The 18,093-nt window shown below is 34.1% G+C and overlaps 1 protein-coding gene across 1 annotated transcript in view; it reads left to right on the top strand.

Annotated features, from left to right (window-relative positions):
- Window positions 1–18,093, top strand: part of CNTNAP4 (contactin associated protein family member 4) — a 200,511-nt gene that overhangs the window by 66,529 nt on the left and 115,889 nt on the right. Inside the window, exon 3 of the mRNA XM_009098299.4 lies at window positions 6,379–6,572. Coding sequence (XP_009096547.3) covers window positions 6,379–6,572 — 194 coding nt within the window. The remainder of the gene's footprint in view (window positions 1–6,378; window positions 6,573–18,093) is intronic.

Here is an 18,093-nt window from a genome sequence, read left to right on the forward strand (position 1 = left end):
GTGTCAGCTCAGCAGCCTTTAGATAAATTATTACTATTATCACTTGCTGGTATGACTTTCTGTAGGGAGATGTTGTTCTTCACATCCTCAGAATATTTAGCTTTGGGATTGATGTGTCAGGCTGGCCTCAGTGTTCCTTAACAACAAAAAAGCCCCTCCTCTCCATATATAATCAGTAAGTTTGGCAAATGTGGTAAAATTCAGGCTGTTTTATTTCCACTTAGGCAGAGCATCATGCTGCATATCAAAGGCAAAAGATGAACTGCTATCAAAAATGTGGTTGAAAATTACTATGCAGAAATTTTTTATGTGAAGCTGTTACTGCAGAACTGGGTTCTGATCTAGCTGACCTTCTCAAGCTTCTTCAATCTGTGTGGAAAAAAAAATGCTGTGTCCTATATTTCTTATTCATACCTCAAGGTCCCTCATTGCTTCTCAGGTTTACTTGCCACAGTTTATCCCTGGTTTCAGATTTTGAGGTTTTTGTCTTTTATCATTGAAATATGGCTCAAAACAGCATTGCTGTGATAACTTTCCCAAAGCCTTTCTGAAAAATGAGCCAAGTTGTGCTTTATGCTCTTTGGCATCTTTGGCTATTTAGATTCTTCTTGATAATTACTTTTCTTGCATTTTGCAAGGCTATAAATTGGGAATTTCTAATTGTATGAGTTCTGTGTCTTGAATTGCCTCATTCAAACATAGGAGAACTAAAATGAAAAAGAATATTGGTTTATTACAGCCGTACTGTTACTGTACACACATTTTTAAGGGGCCAAGAGGGTTGTCACATGCTAGCAATGCATCAACATCATTTATCAGATATTGGCCCCCACTCCCCACCTTCATTTTCTGTCAATAAAATTAAAGAACAAAACTCTTGTACTGTATAGGTATATATCTAGATTTTTAATTCTCAGTTTGTGAAAGAGGATACCATTCAGCTTAAGAAATTAAATAGTGTCATTTTTTGTATTTTAGAGGTTTTGAATGCTGTAAACTGGTTCATTTTTCATTTCAATAAAACCTTAGAAGACTCAGTTGTCAATTGCTTGCATGCAGAAAATCTGCTCTGTAATAAGTGCAGGCAAATTCATCCCCGGTGCAACTTTATTGACTTGAAATTAAAATCAGCTTCTGTTAAATGATCCATATGGGAAATACACAGTTTGATTAATCAAAGGAAAACACCCTTTCTGATGTGTGTTAGTTTTGAACCTTAACTTTTGCTAATACAAATATTATTATAGAATACTCTTGCAATTAAATATGCAAAAAATTAATGGAATTTAAGAGTGGTTTAAGTGCTGGTGCTGGCTAAACGGTCTTAATGAACTGCATGTGAAGAAGCAGATGTCAAGCCTTGTATGAGCATGAACTGTTTTGTGGTTTACTTTACAACATGGATGATGGTAGTCATAGAGCCAGGTAAGCAGGGGTGCTGTTCATATAAGGACAATCTTTGAATCAGTTTCTGTGCTATGTAGCTCAGAGTTTTTAAAATGAAGCAAAAGTAGCTTGACATCCTGATAACTACACAGAGCAAGTTTGGAAAGCATAAACATCACCTGATACATTTTCTGCCATCAGCGTTAAAAGTTTTTAACCTGTTATAGCACTCCAAGTCCACTGTAGCTATACTCAGTATTTTCTGCCCTAGATGTGAGATTTCAGACCACATCTTCAGTCATTTTGAGTTTTGTTCTCTTGTAGCTATTTGCTGACTTTGCTGAGGTTTTTTTTTTTTTTTTTTTTCCTATTTTCAATGTTAGTAATAATGATATTGTCATCCCAATGAAGCTAAGGAAATATGAAAGTAAAAGTTCTTTAAACACATATCGTAGCAGACAGGAGCCAGAGTAATGAATTAGTCCCATTCAGTGTTGTATTTTGTTTATATTGATGGTCATGGGAGAGGGCAGAGGATTTTTAACCTCCAAAAGCAAGAAAGGTAGATAATAAAGTTTAAACTACATATAAAGAGCATAAAAATTTAATTCTAGAAATAGAATATCTAGAGGTATCTGAAGAAAAGCAAGTCTTCTGTTAGAAGTTTAGTGCATAAATCTAGGATAGGTTTCAATCTGCAGTCTTGTTTATAGTTTGGCAGTTTTAGTGATGAAGAAATTGCTGACTGAACTGATGAATAGTGCCACCTTGTATAACTCCCACAGAAGAGCACTGTGCATTGCTTGGAGTGAATGTGTGAGGAAACTTCAATATATTTCACTTAACTGACTTGGAAATAAATGTTATAATATTGTAGAAACAGAAATCAAGAATAACGGAATTTCACAGGCAAAATTTGAAATATCAAAGATGAATGATTTCCTAGATTTTAAACCTAGTACAAATTATTCAATTTTAATGTATTAAAAACATCAAAAACTTAGGAATTTTTCAATCATTTAATAATTCATTTATTAATTAATATCTAATAAAATGAAGGAGGCTGTTTATGAATTAGTATGTATAAGTGACTGATGGAAACTCTAAACTTTGATTTAATTCTCACAGTAACCATGGATCCTTCATTTACTTATGAACTATCAAGTAAAACTGGCAAGTTCTTACTAAAATGGAATTGAAAGACAGAGTCATGAATTAAGAAAAGGAGTTAGTACTTCAGAAAAAATATTACTAAATGCGTTGAGCAAACTAATTTACTTTAAAAAATTACATCACATGTACAAACATTTTAGAAGCACTGGTACTTAAAAGAATATAACAGGAATTATAAGTGAAATTAAAATGTTTTATGTATTACCTGTGTGTTCAACTTGAAGTCAGCATGTTCTTCATAAAAAAAAAACTGTGTAATGCTTGGAGTTTTTAACAGATATAAAGGATGAATCTTGCATACTTTAGCAGCTTGAATGTAGATTTTTGGTATGTTGCATATAAATCTCAATAATGGCATAAGACAGTGGAAAATAAAAGGGGTTAAAAGCCCCCTGAGATAAAGTTCAAATAAAGGAACTCTACATGCAGGTTTTATCTCCTTTGAAAATTATTTTTCTGATTTACTGTTAGTTCTCAAAAAAAGATGTTTCATCAGTCACTGTAGAACATAGATTCAGATATAATTGAAGAAAACATATGCTTTATAAAAAGAAACTGACAAAAAGAGAGAAGAGAAATAAGGTGACAACTGTGAAGTCAATAATTCAGGAAGTGTAGAGATGACAAAATTATGTTCCTGTAAATCTTAGTCTATCCTTGCATGTTCATGCATTTTGGCACTGCCTTGTTTAATATACATGGTATCTACATCCCTGTGAGAAGCTGTTTAAGACCTCTCCAGATCTTCCCAGGAACACCCACACCACACAGCATGAAATCTGACACACAAGATCCTTTTGACATCTGTTACGCGGCTAACTTCTGTGCATCACCATTCCCAGATGTATGCTACCGCCAAAAGCGACTACAGTTTGGTGCACAAACATTAATCTTGCTGCAAGGACAGGACACACTGTAAAGAATGCTGGGTCAGAAGCTAATGTGCCCTATTAGGGTTTCCTGCCGGAATGGGCAAACATTTAATATCTGTGATGTTTCAGGTGGCAGTCAGATGCTGGGAGGACACCTGGCTGCTGACAGTCAGACAAAAGAGTTCCTGAAGAGCATTTGACAAATGAAAGCATCATGTGAACCAGTGTAGTGGTTTTTCAGGAAACATGTTGCAGCTTCTTCCTGGTGGTCCAGACTGTGGCTTAATACAGGCTGTTGGAGATATCATGCTGCTTCTTCTCAGTAGTTATTCTTTATGGGTCTTATGTTGTATTGGTCAGTGCAAGGCTAATAGATGATTTCTGGGACTGCATCTTTACTGCAATGCCTCAAATCAAACAGCCCTGACATTAGAACACTGTGTATCTGTGTCTTTTTGTCTTCTTTCTTTTCTGGATTTGGTACAGCATGGTGGGGGGGTGTAGACTACATAGAGGTGTGTTGAGATAAGGCACGAAATGATGACACAGACACTGCTGCTCTCGAGGGGAACAAAAAAGAGCACCTTTATTTTCTGACTCCAACATTTATAGTTTTCCAAAGGTGACAGTGGATTGGAGGGTGACAGTGCCACCTCTCCAATGCCACTGGACAGACCAAGGGTCCATCAATTCTCTCCACCTCCATGAAAGAATGCAAAACATAGGTTATTTACAGAATTGTGTGTGAGAAAGTTTGTTGAGAGAATATAAACATCAGAAGGCTTACAAAGTTTTACAAAATCAGGGTGACAGAGGTGTAGACTACATAGAGGCATGCCTTGCAAAAAGTTCTGGAAAACCCAGTACTAAAGACAGGAGTACTTACCTCTGGCTAGTACCAACTAGTACTGCCATAACACACTGCTTTTCAGGCTTTTTTTTACATCCTTCTAACTTCCGTTACTTCATTCTGAATAAAGTTCTGCAGTCACCAAGTGGAGATGTTTTGTCTTAGAAGGAATTTGCAAATTATGTACTCAGCACAGTCTGCCAGACTACTCCTGTTGGCTAAAATTCAACCCCACCTTTTAAGTGGAAAGTTAAAGAATGTCACTAAATACTGTCACTAAAAAGCACAGTGACATCTAATTCTATGAAGGCTTTAGATAACAAAGCATGGCAGAATGTTTTTGTGTCTGTAAGTGTACATGCATTAGGTTTTGGAAGTTAAAGTGGCAGTCAAGCCTTATGTGGCATGTGTCACAGATACAGTCAGTATACGATGTGAGTGTGAACCACTCTGCCTGTGGGTGCAAGGACCCTTGTTTAACCTCCCATGCTGACTGATCACAAAGTTTGCTTGTTTGATGCCACCACACTGTTCTGTACAGCCACTAAAAGAGGAATTCATGTGGTCATAAGGAAAAGCTTTTAAATCTGCTTGAGAGTAATTGAGATGCAGCCACTGAAATCACATATTTACATGAAATTCAAAATTCTGATTTAGATAAAGAGAGAAAAAAATCTACACAGTATTTAACTCTATAGTTTTAATTCTTTTGCATTTTAATTAGCTCCTAAATGTGTGGGCAAAGGAAGTGTTGCATTTATGGGACTTTATATTTTTCTCTCAGTTCTTTCTGTACAATGGACCTCACTTTTTTTGCAATTTATTATTACCTATATAATTTCCCACCATTTTATATTTAAATGACAGTTTTGCATGCCTAAGTTAAAATTATTTTTTCTTTTTCTTTCCTAGAGGAGGTAATGTTTAGAACTTGGCTTATGACTCTAAACAAAATTAAACAACATGTAGTATTTAACTATGAATTTTTCTACATCTTGAAGCCCATACAAGCATAAAATTGGATTGTAGCTAACTGGTTGTTGTGGAAACTAGATATTTTCTGGTTCTGTGTATGCAGCTTTAAGAACTTTTCAAGGTGCCTCTTATAGTGTGTTTTTCAGAGTTAGATCTAAATCTGTTCTATAATGGGTATTTTTTAATTTTTACCACACCATTCTCTGGTAAAACTCAGCAGATGCTGTGTCTGAATACTTGCATATTTTGCAATGTAGTTCTGTAAATCAGTGGTTTTTCTTATAAGATTGTTTGATATCTACCTTTGACCTTTTCCACACAGCTTTACAGGAAAACTAGCATGATCTGAGTAAATAAAAGCAAACAAAGGAACACAAAGGAACACTGACTCGATTTAATTCCTTCCTTTTAATATCTTTCTGATTAGGTAAAATGCTGGAGGTGTAGCTCTCCACTTTCAGCAAAATTTTCTCTTTGCAGACAGATGTACCTGTGCTTGAAACTGCATGTATATCTCATATTCTTTTATCATTTTGCTTACAAATGTTTTGGTCATTTTAAGGAGCATGTGCAATTTCGCCATCTATGCTTTATTTTTTCATATGCAAATTTATATATCCAGGCCTCACAAAACAGAAACATGCAGAATCATTTAGGTTAGACAGGACCTCTGGAGATCTTCTAGTCTACATAAAAGGAAATTGAGATGCATAAAATAAAAAGACAAAATTCAGATTTATTTTACTTGAAGAGTCTGGCTGGTAAAAATTACTCTGTAAAATTTATTGTAGAACTTCAAGACAGAGAAAAGGGTGTGAATCAATTCCTAATAATTTATAACAGTTATATTTGGTTACCAATATCTAGTAATCTAGCATACATTTTCAGAGTACTTGCTAAATGATATCAAAATAGTTTTGATGCAACTATATCTTGAATTAGAATCAGAGAATCATTGAATCATTTGAGTTGGAAGGGACACCTAGCAATCATCTAGTTTGAAAACCTTGTGTTGGAGATGGACATTTTTCATTAGATAATGTTGCTCAGGTGAACTAATTTATTTTTTATATACAGGTTTTGTGCTAGGAATACTTTTCACTCTTTTTTATTCTTTTTAAGGTGCTGGTGGCTGGTCCCCTCTTGTGTCCAATAAATATCAATGGCTTCAGATTGATCTTGGTGAAAGAACTGAGATTACTGCTGTTGCTACTCAAGGTGGTTATGGGAGCTCTGACTGGGTAACAAGCTACCTTCTGATGTTCAGTGACAGTGGACAGAATTGGAAGCAATATCGTCAAGAAGAAAGCATTTGGGTATGTTCTTTCAGTAATGAAAATTACGCTTCTGCAAAAGACTTAAAGGCAAAACTGCGCATTGTCGCAAATCTAAGCAAAGCTGTAAAATATAAAGAACTACACTAAAAATGTTTAGATAATTAAATATACAAAGCAATTCAGCTCTTGAAAAGATGAAAGACAGTAAAAAGCAAGCAAACATCAAAAACCTAGCCATAGAAATACTCCATTAAGACACAAGAAATTATTCTGAGGATTAAAAATGTACTACAAAATTTCTTTTGTCTTGCTATGTATGGCAAACTTCTTTTCCCAAAAGTATTGATCCCAGTGCATGAAACTTGGCTTTTAGTTACAGTTAACAAACAAAGCAAAACAAAACACTTCCTTTATTTTTTGTGCATTTCTTGTGCATAAAAACATTTAAACTTATTGTAAGAATAAAATGAAACAGCCAAAGAAATTAAAATCTTAACAACCAAATCCCAGTCCATAAAAAAAAAATAAAAAAAATTAAGCAACATATAAGTTTTGGTCATGAAATTCAGACTCTAGTTTCTTATGCTGTAACCTGCTTATCTCTGGCTAGCTTTGTAAATATTAATGAGAATTAATAAGCCATTAGTAAGATCATAATTTTCTTTTTGCATGAATATAAATGAGAGCAAAGGGTGAAAAATCTGGGAAATTATGTTCAAAAGATTATGAAAAAGTGAATTATATAGTTTTAGAAAAGGTTTGCCTCTTTCCTTGATCCCAAATAATTGGCAGCTTGGACTAGAGGAAGAATATTGGAACTTGTGTTATGTTATTGTATCCTGTCAAGTGAATTCTGTTCTTCATGCATAGAACTGATTAATTTCTAAATTTTTCTGAGCCTTAGACTTCACTTATTTCTTGCTGCAGTTAAACATTATGTTAAAATGTATTTCATTTTATGCATTTTGATTTTGTTGACTTTTAATTCAAAATGTTCTTGTCACTCTTACTGTCAAAACCCATCTACAGTATAATGAGATTATGCACTGTTTTACTTGTTGCATAATTATCCCGCTTTTTAAATTTGCTACATACTTCCACTTCAGATTGTGTTTTCATAACAAAGAGAAATAAATGAGTTTCTAATCCATATGGCTGTGGGGAGTAGGAAAATCAATCAATTTTCTAAATGTTAAATGAGCATAAGTTGCTGCAATATTGTCTTTGCTCATCTTAAGACAGACTGACAAAACATATCTGAGAGTCAGGGCAGCTTGGTCTCTTCCGTGACAGCTCTTTGGAAATCTGATATTGGTATTGAAAACAGTGATGCAGATTGTTATTTCTTGAATATTGCCCCCAGTAAAATATCAAATGAAAGTTAAGAAAAATAGTTAAATGCTGATGCAGACATTGGGTAAAGGGAGTTTTTAGATCTATAGGAGCTAAAAAGTGAAGCTTCAGTTCCATCATCTCAAACCTAATAAAAAATGATTATTTTAATGATTGCAATGCAGATTGAAGGTATGGCTTGCAGGCAGTAATGAATAATTCAAGGATGCAAACCATCAAATTCAGGGCAGTCTATTGATCTTTTTTATGTATCTTTATTTAGGAGTTCTGCTTCTAGGGGAATATATATTCTCTCTTTTCTAAACTAATACACAGATGTAGTCTTGAAGTGAAACTCTTAAATCCCTATTTATTTTATAGATTTTCTCTGTTACCTCTTTTTGCCGACTTCTTAAATGACTTGCTCAAGTTCATTAAGGCAAGAACCTCCAATATTTTATATAGTCTACTGTGTTACTGTGTTATTTCTAGCCTATGTTTAACTGAGTCAATTAAACTGGCCTGGTACAAGGCTACTAACCAGACATAACTTTTAGGGTTTTCTTAATACTACTCTGCATTAGAATGATGGAAGTTGTCCAATTCTGAGGGCCCTGAGTTGAAATCTTCACTAGACAAAAGAATTTTTACTTCGTAACCACTTTTTCCTGACTTAAATAGAGATAATTCTCTTGTCTGCAAATGCACTGCTTCCTACTTTCCATTTATCTTTTCAGAAGTTAGTTTTGAATTGTCTTTATTTCGTTATGGCTAATCTTAAGGTTCTGAAACTCCTGCCACTGTTCAGCTATAACAGCTTTTTCATCCTCTGTAAAATTTTTATAACAACTGAGGTGAAAGAATATTATCTATGCCTCTGCAAATTATCTAGTTATCAAAACTCTCTTAATATTCTGTGGAGTGGGTAGTTTCTTCCAAGGCTGGCTCTTCTGACCACAGGTGTCTTGCTTAGGTTGAAATGAACCATGTTTCACCTTCCTTTGCCTATAAAACACTTCATTCTGCATTACTGCTGAATTTGGATGTAAAAATTCTGATGTTAGATGAAATTTTCCTCTGTCCCTTCCCCGCTGCTAATTATTAAATATATGTTTTCACTTTTCTGTAGATTGGGAATTGGTTTAGAAGGCATGATGGTGACTGTAGTGTTTACTCCTGCAATATATTTTGCTCTCAGTGTTCTGGTTTTCTTGTTGTACTGATGCTCTAAATATATGCCTTACTTGCTGTCTCATAAATGTAGGAAGTTTGCATTTTATGTGGATTTTATTTATTGCTTAAAATAATTTTTTACTAGAGGAGATTTTGAAAGACTGACTCCATTATTTTTAATTCCTAGGACTCTTGTCACTATAGATAAAGTATTGTTAAGTATTTTTAGGTATATGTTCTACAATAGAGTTTTTCCTATTTCAACCATACATTTTGGTTTCTGTACTCAGTGATATTACTCTCACTGTCTTTTTAAAGTGAACTGTAAGTATTTTCTACCCTGTTCTTGATATTTACTGTAAGCTTTTTCCAGTCAGATCTTAGTAGAAACAATATTTACGTCCCTTTTAGTAATTAGTACAGTTCAAGATACAATTCTCAAGTGAAATAGTTGTTATTAGTTGTAAAACACATGTTTTTGCACAGAAATTATTCCCTTTTATAATGATTAGTTGAATCTTGGAAGGAAATTAATTCAACTCAATATTATATTTTATTTATTTTTACCATAAATATAGAAGTGTTTGAACAACACATGTTGTGCTCTTTTATATTCTTCAGTCTTTTTATTGTGTTCATATTCCTTAGGATGTGCTTTCAGATGCAGTAAAGTTCAAACTCCCAAGCCCAATCTTTTGCATTGCTCTTTTTAACCTTTAAAATGAGCAGAGGCCTCAAATCTCTTTGTATATTAAGTTATCATATTTTTTTCACTGGAAATGATGATTTTTTTTTTCACTTTTCTTCTGTCAGACCTCATGTGGTATACAGTAAAACATCATAAAAAAATATATCTTAAGTTTTGGTCAAGAAGTGCTAGGAAATCTTACGTCTTTAAATACTACCTTTCTTAGAGGTGTTGCCATTCATTCATCCTCTTGATTTGTGTTTGTATTCTTTCTTGTAATTCTAGATATTGTCACCTGTATTTTGGTTGTGAAGAATCTCCTATTGTAATTATATTTATCTGTTTGGGGCTACTGATCCTTTCAACTAGTATAATTTCTGGGTTTAACTAAATTCATAGTTTCGTATCCCAAGAGTTTTTGTGCTGTGTGCTCTCTCCTTGACATTACTAATGGTTCTTCTTTTAAAAGAAAGTAATAAGATAAAGAGATTAAAAAGGAGGAGTCAAGAGGGGGAAGAACTATAGCAATTCACAGTTTGAATAAGAAGTTTCCCATGGCTGACAATTTCAGTGAAAACATGAGTCATCTAACTCATGGAGAAAAGCACCTCAGTGTTATTCATTAGCAGGACTTTTGAGGAACAAAATAAATGCAATTCCTCTTAGATTCAATGTTGACGATTTCTTCTCTGACACACCTATGGAAATACACATATATTCAGCCTCCAGTTTTGTGGATTTTATTTTTTCTCCTGTGAGAATAGTGATTTATCCATTCCACAGCTGGAATTGAGTTTTCAATTTTATTTGTTTTGAATCTTCCCTTTAAAAATGATTTTCAAGGACAGAAATTAAAATGAATAGACAAAAATAGCTAAAATTTGGGGAAATTATTATCATTTTATTAAGTTCTCTTTTAGAAGACAAATTTGTTTATGGCTGTTTATTTTTGTACATACATTTAAGTTCTGAGGTCTACTGGTTGTTTAATTAAACTTAGCTGAAGTTAAAACTGTAAGTTTGTTTCATCATAATATCCTCAACCCCGTGAATTTGCACAGAAGTGTTGTCAATGTAACAGTTCTATTCTAATGGTATGTAGCATAATTTTATGGATGGTGAAGAATTAATTGTGTATGCATTGCTACGCATACTCACAACTTCCTTTTTAAAGGAGTTGTGGATTTTTATTTTTTTGGAGACTTCCCATGGTGTAAAATAACTCACAATTATGGAAAGCTGCAGGTTAAGAAATACCAAAGCACAAGTATTCTGTGATAATCACATTGTAAATTTAGAGAATGCACTGTTTTGATAAAGCTGGTGACTCTTTCTTAGATTCCATGATTCATGTTTGCTATGATACTCCTCCTTAGAGAGCAGAGTCATCATTCTTGATCATAATTTTCTTCACTTTAGTAGCAAAAGACTGCTACTTTTATATATGCTACTTTTTTGGACTTCTGCTAATTTGAACCCCGAAGGTTTTGCTGTTGTTTCCTTTTGCAAGCTAAGTCATAGATAATTTCCATCACTACATTTTCCATAGGTACAGTTTTGAAGTATTGTGACTTCAGACGTCCTGACACTTCTTTTGTTAGTCACAGGAAAGAGAGAAACCTCTTTATCTATTAATTAAAGCAGATACAGTAATGACCCCCATGGGGGACCCACACTGGACCACTGAGCAGCTGAAGGACTGCAGTCTGTGGAAAGGACACATGCTGAAGCACAGAAGGGTGAGGAGTCACCCTCCTTAAAGAGGAAATGTATGACAGAAACCACTTCTCATGGAATGTATTCCTGCCCATGGCAGGGGTGTTTGGACTAGGAGATCTTTAAGATCTCTTCATAAAACTGGCCCCAGTCCATCAATCCAGCCTCTCTGGATCCCTCTGTGTACCCTCCAGCATATCAGCTCATCTGCCCAGCTCGGTGTTGTCTGTGAACTGATGAGAGGGCATTTGATGGTTTTTGTTGAGTGGGGAAAAATGCAGGGAGAGGCAGGAAGAAACAAAGGAGGAGAATATTCTTAACTTGAGGTATAAAAGGAGCTTCAAGGGAAATATGATTTATCAAGTATGAAGGAAGTCAGAAATACAAGGAATCTTGGGTGGAATAATACAGACAGGGGACTGCTGTGTAAGTGCCTTTGTGAAATTTTTTGCATGCATAAAGTTCCACTTAAGAGGACATTCTAATATTTATTTAAGACATTTAAAACATAAAATTTCTGAACTTTCCTTAGGAGCTTTTGCATTCCTCCATCTACTTCTGTTTCAAAAGCACTCTGACCGCAGCACTATTTTTAGACACTTAGATGGCAATCTAATAAGGCTAATTTTGCAGTCACAATGATTAATGTACTGTATAAAATATCTTACATTAGGTGAAAAGATGAATGCATGCATCAAGGTTAACCTGTCCCAGAATATTTAAGATAAGGTAAAAGGAAGGAAAAAAATATAGAATCATCAGCAAAAAATGTAGTGCCTTAAATAAAATCTGTATAATTTTTGTGGGTAAACATTAAAGGAACTGTTAACGATAGGACAAGTAAAATATATATTGACACTATCTATATTATGGTAGACCATATTGTGGAAAAAAAAGCTACACACACCCATTTAAAAAACGTGTTTTTAACTAAGGACAACAAGATGCCTTGAAAATATGCAAATCCAGCAGCATGCGGAAGTAAATACTCTCTAGATTTAGACATTCACAGGTTATTTTAAATGTGTGTCAATGTTCCAGTCATTAAATTAGCAGCAGCTTTGCAAATGTGAATGTTTTGGGATTCACAAATGTGGATGTGTTGGTAAGATTTTTTTTTTTATTTTAAAGATTTCTGCTATGCAAACTATTAACTGTGTACCAGAATTGGTTTCTGGGACTGATCTTGATCAGGAATTTTTTCCAGACAGTTTCCAGCTGCATCATAAACAATAGCAAAGCAGCTACAAGTTTCTATATTTGGGTACTACAAGAGAAACAACAAGCATCCGGTTCTTTGCTTCTGCCTTTTCTGCATGTTTAGTCAGTGAGTTTGCACTATACATGACTTTGCACTTCTAAGATGCAGCAATCCTGTAAATTACAGAGCTATTATCTTGAGTTGGTTTTGTAAGTTCAAAATAATGCGTTTTCATTAAAGTAGTTATTTTATTTTGATCTCTGATTATCTGTACTCTAAACATATTATCTCTACTCTGAATATATTGATGCTAGCACACCATTTTTCCATTAAAATAATTCACTGTGATATATGATGAATTATTTTGTAATGCCTTTACCTATTTGTTATCTTAATAACATTGTAATATTCATATGTGAGTGGAAAATGCCATAGAAAGCATTAAAACTCCAAAAAAAAAAAAAATTAGTTCTTTGTCTCTCCTCTCAGGTGTTGGCTGCTCTAGAGTGATATTGCACTGATCCCTATCATTCTCGTTCCAAAATGAGAAGCTTGTGCTTGAACACATATGCCTGCCTTAAAATGACTTATGATGGATGAGGAAAATTGTGCTATGGCTGGGAAAATATTGTCCCTCTTTTCTGCAACAGACAGATTGTGTACTTGAAGAAATCAAGCTGCCTTTGAAGAAAGCATTTCATCTTTATAATCAGAACAGAGTATGTTCAGTTTGCACAAGGCTTATTGAGCAACTAAGTAGTAGCAGACCACATATTCAGCTTCTCTCATGTTTATTCCAGCCACTCTCCTTGAACAGAGCAAAAATACTTTCAGAAATGGACTTCAGACCTAATTTGAAGAATGTCTCTGTCATACATGGACTTGTTTTATACCTAGTATAATTCCTGAGGTTTGAAGTTAACAAAGTGAAAGAACTGATTTTTTATAAAAATTTTGGTCATTGAACTTCAGAGAAAACTTCAAATTATTTTGAGTATATAACATCTTAACCTTGGTATTGTGATGGTGATGCCATTTTAATAGTTTATGAGTTATTTTAATAATATATAATGTCTACAACAAAGTAATATTTAAATCATTTTCACAGTTCCATTATAGACACCTTAATTTCCTTTACAAAACTTTTTATGCATCGAAACTAAAGTCCTAAAAGTAGAAAAAGATATTTGGAGATCTAAGTGTTTCTTGAGCTTGGCAGCTCCAACATACACTCAGATGCCAAATTTCCTATTTTAACTTAGGAATTTGATTTTTGTCAATAGTATTTCAGTGTTTTCAATCTAATTTTCATCTGTTACTGCTCTTTCTCTGTATCTGCATTTCTGTAAAACACGTGCCGTGGCTAGTAATCTTCTTCTCTTATGTGACAGAAGGACAGGTTTTATGCTACTGTGGAACTAAGATCTGCCTTTATTCTTTTGCAGCTGTTCTTTTTCATAAACACATGCCTAAGCATTCACTGGAAACCTAGATAACCTCTGCCTCACAATTTGTTTATGTAGTTAAGGTCATAAATAATGGTAAGAACTATCTTCTGAACATTTTTAGAATGCAAATACTTTTGGGGAAAAAAATCAAAATCTATTTCCAAAGTATTTTTCTTCATGGGCAAATACAGTTTAAATGTAGGGTGAATCACAGAGTGGTTTGGGTTAGACAGGACGTCTGGATGTCATCTGGTTCAACACCACTGCTAAAGCAGAACCAGCTAGAACAGATTGCACAGAATCACATCTAGCTGGATTTTGGTTGTCTCCACAGAAGGAGCCTCCACAGCCTCCCTGGGAAACCTGTTTTAGTGCTCTTGCTTGCAGAGGTCTGGGGTCCCTGAGGCATACCTTTAGCAGTAAAGACTAAACTCAGAAAGGAATTCAGTATCCCCTCCTTGTCTCTGTCCTTTGTAGGACACCTACATCATTCTGCACCAGACCCACATTTCCCCTAGTCTTCCTTTTACTACCAACATCCTAGAAATCCCTTTCCAGATTTAATTCCAAAAAGACTTTAGCCCTCTTTGTGACCTTCCTGCACACTCTAAAAAATGAAATCTCTATGTTTACATAAGACAGACAGATACAGAAAAAGATATTTTTTTGAGATAGTAAATACAATTTTTGTTGCTTTTTGAATTAAAATGTTCATATACCTTTTAGTGTAAGTGTCTTATTTTATCAACATCACCTTCAATTGATACCAACCTGACCAGTATCTTCGTAAAAACTTAACTGTGCATATTTTTTTTAGCTGTCTAAGACTACATGTGATCATCATATCTTCATAGTGTTGGTAATGGCATACAATTTACCAAAGTTTTTCAAGCTTGTACTTTGTGTATTTTTGATTCATTATTGGAAACTTGAATCATGTAAGGACAGACAAGGTTAGTAATTTGTATATCAATACTGTGTACTTTCTTATTTCAATATTTTAGGGTCTTTTCATAAATGGAATGTTATTCCTCTACTGGACATGGACTTAAATCTTGAGATCCTGCATTTTTATGCTGAATAAGGATAGGTTTTAGGAATAGGTGTTTGATCCATATTTTCTGCTTCCAGACAGTGACATTTGCCACCACTTGTTTTAGAGGTCATTGACAAGTAGTTTTGAATGAACTTTATTGCATATTTCTTCCTTTGTATAAAACTTGCTAGACTTAAATTGCGTAAGGAATATTTCAGTATGTTTCAAATAAGTGATTCGGCAACTATAGCAGTACTATTCATGTCTAGTAAAGATTTCTGTGTGATCAGATCTATAATTTGAAAATTCAGTGAATACCTTATTCTTTCCCACTTCTTAAATTACCTTATTTGTTCAAGGTTAAGTAGCCCTGATTAAAATATCACTGAAAAGAACTGCCTCAATGTTCGTCAAGGAGCCCCTTCCTCTACTTTTCTTTATAGTTATCTGTGAAAATGCTTGCTAGAATCTAGGGGTTTTGATCTTCAGATCTGAGTCAAAGTATCAGAAGAGTTTCATGAAACATTCTAATTTACAGCATTTAACTTACTTTAAACAAAAGTATGTCCTTTAGCAAAAGTTTTTATTTCCTATATCTGTTAATTTATCTGCAAGTTTTTCAGCAGATTTCCTTGTGTGATGTTCACATATCTGAACAGGAATTGAGCATAGAGACTTTTTTGGGTAGACTTTGTAACTTCCATAATTTTCAATTAAAAGCATCTGAATTTTATTTTTACCTGTTGGATAAAGTTTTATTTGGGTTTGTAGACAGGTCATGGATTCTATATACTTGTCAGTCCTGCTTTCACCGACATTGTAAAAGACATCAGAGAATTTCTTATGGGATTCCATGGCATTTACAATAATCATATTTTTTTGACTAGCTGGCTGTGCAGCTTTTTAGGATAATCACAATATTTGTTATTATTTATTAGAGTTACTGAATATGGAATATTTGGGGAAAAAGGGTAGTAACTTAACTGCATAATATCTGGACTCTCTCTCGGGTAGTTGTAGATACTTGTGCTAAGCCCTTAGTTAAAGGCTGCTATATTCTTAATGAAATTTTGAAAACTAGGTGGTGTTAGTGCTTAGTCACAGATACAAACTGGAGTCAGCATGGAATTCTTTTTCAAATTTGTGAGCCCTTATCTTAGGCTTTATTCTCTAGTAGTCTAATGATTGGAAAATAGAAAAAGAATGGAAAAGAATTTTTTAACTTTTGTGCATGGTTTTGCTGACTTAACTGATTATTTTGCCTCAGAGAGACACATCTATCTACATTAGCCTTGGCATGGCAAGTTTTAACAGCTCTATCAGTTACGTTTATAAATCTGTTTATCATAGTCAAACAAACACTATATTACTCTTTCAAACAACTCCATCTCTCAAAACTTAGAATGCATTATTCACCTCCAGTCAGAAATATTTGGGCATTTTTTTCTGTTAAGAGCCATTAACCATAACATTTCAGTCTCTCACAATTCAAATATGTAATGACAAATACGCTTGAACATTTTAATCATTTAAATGCAAAATTTATCAGATATATCAAAAAGATTTTAGCATTCAGCATATCCTCAGTTGTTGCTAATTATGTATTAATACCTGTTTGGTCTAAGTATTTGTTGATATTGGTGGAGATAAAAAGATAATTACAAAGGTCAGGCTTTACCTCTGCTCCTTAGGAAAATACAATAGCTTATTTTGAGAAGTGAGAGAAAGTAAAAACTGACTGTGCTTCAAACTTTCTATATATTTGTGAAAAGAATTATCTTTTTGATGGTTTTTCCCCCCTTGGGCCAACAAATCCCCAAAAGCATGCAGAAGCATGTATAAAGCTACAGAAGAATACAATTTAGACACGAGAAGAATCTTATTAAGCCACAGTAATCTTAGCCACTAGCAATCATCATACCAATGTTTTCTTCAGGAAAATTGTCCAGTGCAATTTTTTGTCATGATTTAATGAATTGATTATGTATGGGCTAATTAAATGGTGAGTTTATGTGATGACTTGATGAGAATGTGCTTGCTGTAGAGTTATGACCAGGTTAAGACTCTGAAGTCATTTGAATTTTAAAATGAGAGGCCCAAAGATGGGCCTTACTTAATGGAGGGGGAGGACTGAGATTTAAAGTAGTAGGTTTTCTTGCTTTTTCACCTAGCAAAATCAACAAGTTGGGCAGGATTTTACTCCTTGATTGTGATGTATTTTGTATATATTCTGTGTATTTAATTACCCCTGAATGCACATGCTTTTTTCAGGTTTTGCCTTTCTAAGACTGAGTCTAGGTTTCAGAGGGCTATCAAACTTATGCAAGTTGACAATGAGAAAATTTGGGGTATTCCACTAGAAAATCCACCCATTTAAACACTTCTTCATATCTTAATTTTGTATTGGTTTTTATAAAAGTAGAGTAAAATATGTTGCAGATAAAAGATGAGGAGTTGCATATCCGGAGATTTAAATTAATCTGTAAAACTGTGCCTCTTGATTTAACACATGAATTTATGATTAGATTTATCTTATGATGCCTTCACTAACTAGACTGTCTTAGGGAAAGTTGTTATTTTAGGATACTGAAAGATAGGCAAAGGAAGTGGTCAATTTTGTGGGGTTTTTTTTGAGGATTCCTTTTTCCTGTTACATGTCAGAGATTTTTCTTTATGCATAGTTTCCTTCTTTATTTTAACTTATGGAGTAATCAAAGGTTTTTTGGAATATGAACAGGTACGATGTTCCACTCAGGGCAATTTGAGTTGTAGAAAGAGGGATTTGTGGATCTCAACAGCAAAAGCTTTCCCTTTCTTCTTTGCATTGCTGAAAATTTCAAGCATTCTGGTTTCTCCTTCTGGCTGTCCATCAATCTTCATCACATTCTGGCACAGAGTGGGTGGTGAGAGTTGAAAGAGTTTCAGATTCAGGACAGCAGTTTTATCCTTAATGTTTCTCAGACAGC

Source organism: Serinus canaria, chromosome Z (assembly GCF_022539315.1).
Source record: "Serinus canaria isolate serCan28SL12 chromosome Z, serCan2020, whole genome shotgun sequence".
Lineage (NCBI taxonomy): Eukaryota > Metazoa > Chordata > Aves > Passeriformes > Fringillidae > Serinus > Serinus canaria.